Source organism: Galeopterus variegatus, unplaced genomic scaffold (genome assembly GCF_000696425.1).
Source record: "Galeopterus variegatus unplaced genomic scaffold, G_variegatus-3.0.2 Scaffold766, whole genome shotgun sequence".
Lineage (NCBI taxonomy): Eukaryota > Metazoa > Chordata > Mammalia > Dermoptera > Cynocephalidae > Galeopterus > Galeopterus variegatus.
The window spans coordinates 55,138-64,376 of record NW_007726877.1 but is presented as its reverse complement, the minus strand read 5'-3'; the positions used below and the strand labels follow the sequence as shown (position 1 = coordinate 64,376).

At 36.0% G+C, this 9,239-nt stretch overlaps 2 protein-coding genes across 5 annotated transcripts in view; one reads left to right on the top strand and one right to left on the bottom strand.

Annotated features, from left to right (window-relative positions):
* Positions 1–3,185, top strand: part of B3GNT5 (UDP-GlcNAc:betaGal beta-1,3-N-acetylglucosaminyltransferase 5) — a 20,503-nt gene extending 17,318 nt beyond the window's left edge. The window contains exon 3 of the mRNA XM_008572227.1: positions 1,412–3,185. Within this exon, the coding sequence (XP_008570449.1) occupies positions 1,727–2,866 (1,140 nt within the window). The 5' untranslated portion in view covers positions 1,412–1,726 and the 3' untranslated portion in view covers positions 2,867–3,185. The remainder of the gene's footprint in view (positions 1–1,411) is intronic.
* Positions 1–9,239, bottom strand: part of MCF2L2 (MCF.2 cell line derived transforming sequence-like 2) — a 136,880-nt gene that overhangs the window by 76,252 nt on the left and 51,389 nt on the right. For all 4 annotated transcript variants that reach the window (XM_008572228.1, XM_008572229.1, XM_008572230.1 and 1 more), the window contains one exon: positions 8,067–8,140. In XM_008572228.1, coding sequence (XP_008570450.1) covers positions 8,067–8,140 — 74 coding nt within the window. The remainder of the gene's footprint in view (positions 1–8,066; positions 8,141–9,239) is intronic.

Genomic DNA, 9,239 nt, shown 5'->3' with positions numbered 1-9,239 from the left:
GGAACAGTAGGTTTTAGTGGAGAAGGTGGTAGAATGGGTTAGAAATGGCATTTGAGTAAGCCTGCATGCTAGGTAATTATTTATCTACTTCCCTCTGTCTGTAGATCTATGTATATTCCTATTTCATCTGTATTAACTTTTCTTTTTTTTGTCTTAACTCTAGGTTACTCAATACATAAATTGTCCTTTTTCCCCACTTCGAATTTCTTATAATTTTCTATCTTAATGTTTTGATACTATACACAAAGTAATTAGTATTTCATTAGTGCGTTTAATAGTATGGAAAGCCTTGGAGTATGTAATTGTACTTAATTGCTTTTATAAGTTATTAGATTTGTCATAATTGGTTCCTCTGAGACTTTCAGCATACTTATTTTTGTTTTTAATATCAAACTTTGCTGAAAACACATGAAAGAATTACAGGTATTATATTTGATTATATATATATTTTTTCCTTTTTGTCTTTTTTCGTGACTGGCAATGGATCGCAACCCTCGGCGTTGCGCCCGCACCTCGCTCAGCCAGTGAGCGGGAACCGGTCTGTATGTGGGATCCGAACCCTCGGTGGGAGTGCCACCGCACTCCCAAGCGGCGCACTGTAGCAGTGTGCCACCGGGCTGGCCCATCTGTATAAACTTTGAGTTAAGCGGTGTTACCACAGTTTTTCAGATTTCTGGGTTAGGTGCACGGTATAGTCCAACAAACAGCAGGTGGCTGCGCTAGCACGGTGTTCAGATTGCCTGATCACAGAGATGGTGCTTGCTGGCTCTGGCCTGTTGCCTCCCCGTTTAGAACATGTTAAATTTGAGGAGCCTCTTTCCAAATGAGAAAGTACAGAAGGAAGATGACTGTGTAGATTTGGGGCTCACAAAGTAATTTTGGTCAGAGAGACTTTGGACTATGCTTTTGAGAAGCAAATCTTGACTCCTTGATTGCAAACCTTGATTTAAAAAGAAAGAAATAAACTTACTCTTATTCCTGCCTTGTCTGGGGCAGCCTGTAAGGGATTTTTGCTATTATAAAATTTCTTTTCATCTAGTATTTTGCCTTGGCTATATAGCTACTTTCATCCTGACTGTCAATATATTCATAGATATACCCATTTGTGAAATTTGAATTTCAAGTATACAAGATGATAGCCATTTTGGAGACTTTTTTTTAAGAGTGGGAGGAGAAAAGGGTCTCTGCATTCTTACTGGGAAGACAGTATAGAGTAGTTCTTTCCCTCTCCCTGTACTCCTCAAAAACAATAAGCAGCTGTGTGCTCCTGCTGGCTACTAACTGCCTCATCACCTTTTGTCCAGATCAGTCAGGTTGCATTTGGTTTTTAAGGAACTAGGAGTAGTTTGTTTCTTTTGGTGACTCAGTAACCCATTCACTTACTAACCTGTTCTCTTTTTGACTCTGACAGGTCTCATTTAATGTCCACAAAAAGAATTACATGGAGTAGCTGCACGAGGCCACTCACCGGACTCGGTGAAGGATGCCAGTCTGGGAGAATTTTGATGGGACAGTGTCCTCCTTCTACAGTGTGTTCTATTCCTCCTTTGCAATCTCAGAAAAAATGGTACTGAAAGAAAATATTTTGTGAAATAAGGAGATCCTTTTCCGTTTTTAATGACCAACATGTATTACGAGGGACATCTGTTCTACAAAATACAAAGTTCTATGGTCTCAAAGAAGCAAGTGCCCATTTAAAACTGATCCTAATTAAAAACAGGCCTGAATGAACTTGAGGATGTTTGTTAGTGGCAGAAGAGTCAAAAAATGGCAGTTTGTTCAGTTATTTGCCACTTGTTTTATACTAAGCCTCATGTTTTTTTGGGAACCAATTGATAATCACATTGTGAGCCACATGAAGTCCTACTCTTACCGATACCTCATCAATAACTATGACTTTGTGAATGACACCCTGTCTCTTAAGCACGGCTCCGATGGGGCTCGCTACCCGTACTTGATTAACCATGAGGAGAAGTGTCAAGCACAAGACGTCCTCCTTTTGCTGTTTGTAAAGACTGCTCCCCAAAACTACAATCGACGTTCTGCAATTAGAAAAACATGGGGCAACGAGAGGTATATTCAGTCTCAACTTAATGCCAACATCAAAACTCTGTTCGTCTTAGGAACTCCTAATCCGCTGAAGGGAGAAGAACTGCAGAGAAAATTGATTTGGGAGGATCAAATGTACAATGATATCATTCAGCAAGACTTTGTTGATTCTTTCTACAATCTTACTCTTAAATTACTTCTGCAGTTCAGTTGGGCAAATACCTTTTGTCCACATGCCAAATTCCTTATGACTGCTGACGATGACATATTTATCCACATGCCAAATCTTATTGAATACCTTCAAAGTTTGGAACAGATTGGTGTTCAGGACTTCTGGATTGGTCGTGTTCATCGTGGTGCCCCTCCCATTAGAGACAAAAGCAGCAAATACTATGTCTCCTATGAAATGTACCAGTGGCCGGCTTACCCTGACTATACTGCTGGAGCTGCCTATGTCATCTCCAGTGACGTAGCCACCAAAGTCTATTCAGCATCACAGACACTAAATACTAGTCTTTACATAGACGATGTGTTCATGGGCCTCTGTGCCAATAAAATGGGGATAGTACCACAGTACCATGTGTTTTTTTCTGGGGAAGGCAAAACTCCTTATCATCCCTGCATCTATGAGAAAATGATGACATCTCATGGACATGTACAAGATCTTCAGGACCTTTGGAAGGATGCCACAGATTCTAAAGTAAAAACCATTTCAAAAGGTTTTTTTGGTCAAATATACTGCAGGTTAATTAAGATAGCTCTCCTTTGCAAATTGAGCTATGTGGATACATATCCTTGTAGGGCTGCATTTGTCTAATAGTACTTGAATGCTGTATTTTTTTTTTTTACTGTCACTGAGCCAAACCTGAATGAAAAACCTTTAAATGTTTGTCTGTACCCTAAGTAAAAGGAATATGAAAGACAAAGAAATATTTTGAAAGCCTAGTCTATCAAAATGTTTCTTTGATTCTAGAAGCTGTTCAGTATAACTTATCTACTTCAATGCCTAAATTCATTTCAAGGAATTTTTTATTTACAGAATGTTTGTATGAACGAAAACAAAACTAAAGGGAAATTCAAGTTCCCATTTAATGCCACATGTATAATTGAGGTATGGAGAAGTTATTAAGAAGCCTTGGTGTTGGAATAACTGCTTTTGGAAAATACCAAGTGAATGTATAGTACAACATTTCAAAGAAATGACTATATTATTAGACTGAGTATACAAGTTTATTTTTGTTAAAGAGCACTTGATGGAGGTAGTGGGGGCAGGGAAGGGTTGGCATAGGAGAAAGTACATGGAACTGGCACAAGAAAGTCTTTTGTTCTTAAGAGATGTAGGCAAGTGTACACAATTTAATTATGAACAGCCAAATCACTTACTGTCACATCCGATGTAGCTATTAGATAGACTTGGAGTTATTTAAAATATATTTATATCTTTTTTTCAAAGTTTAATGTGAAATTTGAGAAAAGTCATTAGCTCTACCCTAACTGGTACTTTATATGGTTGTTTTAAAAAAAAAAAAAATTAGAAAATAACACAAAACATGGACAATTTGTTGCTCATAGTGTCCTTCCCTAGGGAGAAATAGTTAATTCAAATAAGCTGACTTTAATTTAATGCATTTTCAACTGTTTTTTAAACATTCAATATTAGTCTGTATTTAAGGTAGTTGCTTGAATGTAGTTTGTGTGGAGGAATATAATAATAGAAGAGATTTCAAAAGGAAAGATAGAACATTAAAAGCTTCTTCATAATTTATAAAATAAAATCTTAGTGTCTAAATCATTGCACTGATTATTAAAATTAGCCCATCCCTCCACAACAAGGTCTCATAAACCACAATACTTTGTTCCCAGTTTACAGTTTTAAATTGAAAGATTAAACATCAAATCAAAGCTATAGTATCTAAAATAATCTATTCTTTCATCAAATAACTATCAGAGGTGTTCATCTTTTAAATATTTCAAACTTTAAATCAAAATAAAAATGCTTTATAAAAGCTTGCAGAATGAGGCTTAAAGCATTTGTAAAGCTGCATGTTTCTCGTAATCAAAGAGATGTGGCTGAGATCTAATTAAGTTACATTTATTTTGCAAAGCAGGATAAAAATGTGACTTTTATGCAAACAACCTTCCCTCACTACAGAAAGAATTAGGTGATATCTATTGCTAAGGAAATTATATGAAGGCCAAAATAGTGACTTCAGCAAAGCAGTTGAACTGATTATAAAATCTTTGGCTGCAGAGGCACTGGTTAGGGAGAACTAAGATGTCTTATTTATTAAGAGGATGTCTGAAACACACAAAACTAAAAAAGACTTCTCAGTATACACAACTGGATGATAATATTTATAATTTTTAGCACGTAGCTTTTTAATGTTTACAGATTTTTGTTAATTTTTTTCTCTTTTGAAATTTGAGGCTGTTTACATCAATTAGATAATTTAGCATCTTTACCTAATGTCATAACTGCAGTATCAAATATTCTAGGTTGTAGTTGCTTTCAGAGTAGGTTCAAGTTTTAGGTCATTACAGTTTAAATTTTCTGACCAATTGAAAAACCATAGAGAACAAAAGCACATTTTGACAAAGCGGGTTTATAATTAATTTTTATTAGTTGATTCCTTAATAACCATTTGCTTTTTAACCATATATACCCTGTGCCATTTAATTTTGCCATTAGCTGAAAACATCAGTGTCTCTCTGGCCATCGAAGCGATCTTGTTTACAGCAATACTTTTGTGAAACAAATATTTATTTGTGGAAAGATCTCTCTTGAACTGTGTTCATCTTTCTATTTTTGCATAGAATAGAATGGAACAGGTTTAAATTTAAAGGAAATAGGAAGGCATTTCCTTTTTTTCGAAGGAAGGTGCTAGATAATTCCTTCATCAGACTAAAAGTACTGAGAAGAATATTTGTAAATAAAAGCATTCTGACCTTTTAAAAAGGAAGGAAAAAGCTTTTTGGTGCTCCAATGCAGGGTTGTTTTTTAAAAAAATGTTAACAAAGGGAAAATAAACTATCAACCTGGATGGTCACTTGAGTAGAAGATGGTTGTACAGTGTTATTGTTAAAAACTTTTTACCTCTCAGTTGGTTTGCATCTTTTTTCCATATTATAAATTTTATACCAGAATGTTAAATATTTATATTATTTGAATTTTGCTCTTGTATGGCAAAATAATTAGTGGATTTTTTAAAAAAAATCTATGATTTTCAATAAACAACATAAAAATTGTCAGCAGATGTGTATTTAAACTTCTGCATGAACACCATTTGTTTACATAATCGACTCGTTCTGTTTATGTCAGAGAGGCGTGTACTACACAATCTTGGTTCTGTTCTTGTTCCCATTTGCTTCTGTGCCCAGGATAGAGGATGATTGTGTCCTCTGCATTATGGAGCCACCTAATATGTCTGTGTTTGTTTATTAAATGACTTATGCTGGAATGTCTAGGTGGAGGCAATGTTCTTCTCCCCTAATAATTTGTTTAAAAAGGGATAAAATGAGAATCTGCAGCCATAGTGCCTTAAGACTCCATTTGAAAAGTTATATTTTCCTTTTATTTGATATTATTAGCTGTCTGAAATTAGATTCAAATTTAGCCCTAGTCTCTTAATGTCTGTCAGGAATGCTCTTATACCTACTTTGGAATGTTTGGTGCTTTGGTATATTTGCATAGTTTTCTCTCATCTACTTTTCACCTGATTCCTGCCCAATTCTTGGCATAATATATAGTATGATTTGATCTATATATTTTTTAAAACTTGGAAGCATTTGAATTATTTGGTTCTAGTAGAACTTTTGATTTGCAAGGCCTAGTTGGGGTGTTTGTAGTTGTCATCACTAAAATGATGATTATTTGGAAGAATTAATTAATTTGACCTATATTTGTGGACTTCATTTTTTCTGGCAGCTCACTGGTACAGGGATCTGAACCCTTGACCTTGGTGTCACCATCACCACACTCTAACCAACTGAGCAAACCAGCCAGTCCTGTTAGGGACTTTAATTGGACACCATAGATGCAATGAGAAGGAAACCAGAGAACTCTTGATATGCACGGTTATTCATTCTGCTCTAATAATGTTATAAGAATGTTAGAAATCTTCCTGACTCTTTTCCTTCTAATCATGTCTGCAGCAAGACAAGCCTTAATCACAGCTTTCATTACAATATTCCTTTGCTTTAGACCTCAAAGGCTGCTTACTGCCTCCAGCATCAAATCTAAACTCTTCTACCTGGTTTTCAAGGCCCTATGTAATCTTTCTTTCTTCCTTGATTTTTCCTACTGCTACTAATACCCATCACAATCTCATTCATGACCATACCTTGTTAAGTTGATTTCCTTGCCAGGAGCACTGTTTCTCTTCTACCTGTTGAAATCTTGGAAATCCAACACTACCTTCACTCCTTCGTTAAGCATGTCCTCCTGCCCTCCTCCCCAAATCAAATATATTATTGTACTGCCTGTTCCATGTGTTTTTTCCTACTTATGATGTACATTCTGAAGGTAGGGACTCAGCACCGGTCTATCACATAGTACTCAAAATCATTTTTTCCCAAATATAATGAGGTAATGTTATTCCGGCAAGACATCCAAATATGAAAAGAGATTAATTATTCAGAATCTTTAATGGGTGCTATCTGGTATAACATTTGACCTATATTACTTAAAAGTTTATAATTTACTCAACAAAATCTGAATGTTTTCTACATGTCAAGCATATTGTACCTATCCACTCTAGCCCCAACAAATTTATATGAGTTATGCATTGAAACTCAAATCTATAAAATCTATAAAATCAAGAGTAAATAAGGAAATACAGATTAAACTGTGCAGCAAAGATTGGTGATCTTAAGGCATTCATTCAAAGCTAGAGGTGGAACAAAAACAGGAGTCTTATAGATTCTCCTATCTCCTGATTAATTCTCTGGCTAATTTTGCCTTTTCTCAAAGTTCTTTTGCAAGAACATAAAGATATTTTTCTTTCATTAGTTAAATGCTATAACTTTTTTCTTTTGTGTTTCTCATTAGCAGTGTGATTATTGTGTAAATTAACACAATAATTCATGAACTAACTTAAAGAATACATTTAACTAAGACTTCTAAAGTTATAAAAATAGGTATGGGTTTTAGTAATAGAAAAGTCCCAAAAGATATACTGTCACTTAAGGAAAACAACAGAACACATCATTACCAAATGGTGCTTTTCAGAGACCCCATTGTACACTCTTAGATATGCTGAATTCACTATATATAACTCAAGGATACATTTCAATCAGTAAGAGCCCACATACGTTTCCTTGAGTATACCTTAAAGTGAAAGAATATAAAGTAGTCTAATTAAACTAATATTGGCTTTAATCAAGGGGTGAGTTCCTAAAGATATTTCTGCATTCATTCTGCAGGAGTTTTTCAAGGCCAGGTAAGAGCCAAGCATTATGATAGACCCTGGGGATAAAAGCAGCTCACAAATTAAATGATGTGGGTATAAATAATGTGACAAGTGCTAGAATGAGGGTTACGATGGGGACTCTGAGTAGAAAGGTTTTTTTAAAAGTGAATTTCCCCTTACGCTTTTGGTCTTTACCTCCCAAATTTAGGCTTTCTGAACTGCGTAGCATTCACATGTGTTCAAACACCTTCCTGTAGACCAAAAATAGCATTAAATTTGTATAAATTGTGTCTTTGGGGAATCAAGATCCTTTACATGTGTTTAAACCAATGATTCAATATTAACACTGGTTCACATTTAATATTTCTTGAAATTCCATTTTTTTAAAACACTATCCTTGGAAGTTTGGTTTATAAGATAATGTTTTCAGGTCTTTTGCTTGTTGCTTTTGTGAGATTCATTAGTTTTGTATTTAGGTACATAAATGAAGGTTAGAATATAGAATAAATACCGTGATTTTTATCTGGGAAAGATAAGTGATGAGATTTAAAACAGAACATATCCTGCACCCTCCCCATCCTAATCCCCCCAATGGATCTCCAGTCTTACCTGCTGGGGGGAAGGTCTTCGTGACTGGCAAGCTGCTCCAGCTCATCGTGACTGCTTTCAAGTATTTCTTCATTCTAAAGTGAAAGACATTTTGGTAGATATTTTGAAGGCTTCTTAATCATATTTTCCTTTCCCCCAATTTCCGTGTTTGGTTTTGGATTTGATTTTCTAGATGAGCAATCATATCCCGTTTCTCATACTGCTCTTCCTTGGGTTTTCCCCAACTCTGTGGAGCTGTTACGAACATCAAAAACCCATTCTCAAAAGCAGATATCCTTTTTCCTTAGTCACAAAGGGCTATTCACATTGTACTCCTCCCTCCTGCACAATCATATCCCGTTTCTCATACTGCTCTTCCTTGGGTTTTCCCCAACTCTGTGGAGCTGTTAGGAACGTCAAAAACCCATTCTCAAGAGCAGATATCCTTTTTCCTTAGTCACAAAGGGCTATTCACATTGTACTCCTCCCTCCTGCATTGATTCATAAAAAAGATTCAGAGTTTGAGCTAGAAAGGATAGTAAGAGATCATTGGATTCAATGTCTCCATGTTTTGGTAAGGAATCAAGGTCTGCAGAAGTTGCGACTTGCCCAAGGCCAGAAAGAGCTAGATGCAGAGATGAGGGAAGCTCCGTGTGGGTTTTTGCAGACTGGTGATCCCAAGTCCAGTTTACCACACCACCTCATCAAGCAGCCGGTTCTTTGGGCAGTATGGAGGAATGGTCAGCAGTGCAGGCTCCAAAGCCAGCTGGTGGTAGGAAGCCCCACTCCACCACTTACCAGCTGCGAGATCTTGGGCAAGCTCACTAAACCTCTCCACCTCAATTTCCTTACCTAGAATATGGACCCCATGGCACTGGCCTATTGGGTTGTGGTAAGGATTAAATGAGAGTGTGTGTAAATGCTTTATATAGTGCCTGGCAGGCAGGAAATCCTCAGATGCTGGCTAATTATCTGCTTGTTCCTTATTAGTTAATAATTTTATGATACTCTCATTGCTATCAATGTATTATACAAATTCTTTTCATTGTTAAAACTATATTTTCTTGAGAGCAAACTGAGGAGTCTTGTCTCTTTCTGAGAATTAAATGCTTAGTGTTATTTTAAAAATGAGCCATGCCTATTTAATTTCTGAGAAGTGTGCTAGGTGTTTTAAAATTAATAAAAGGATGAATT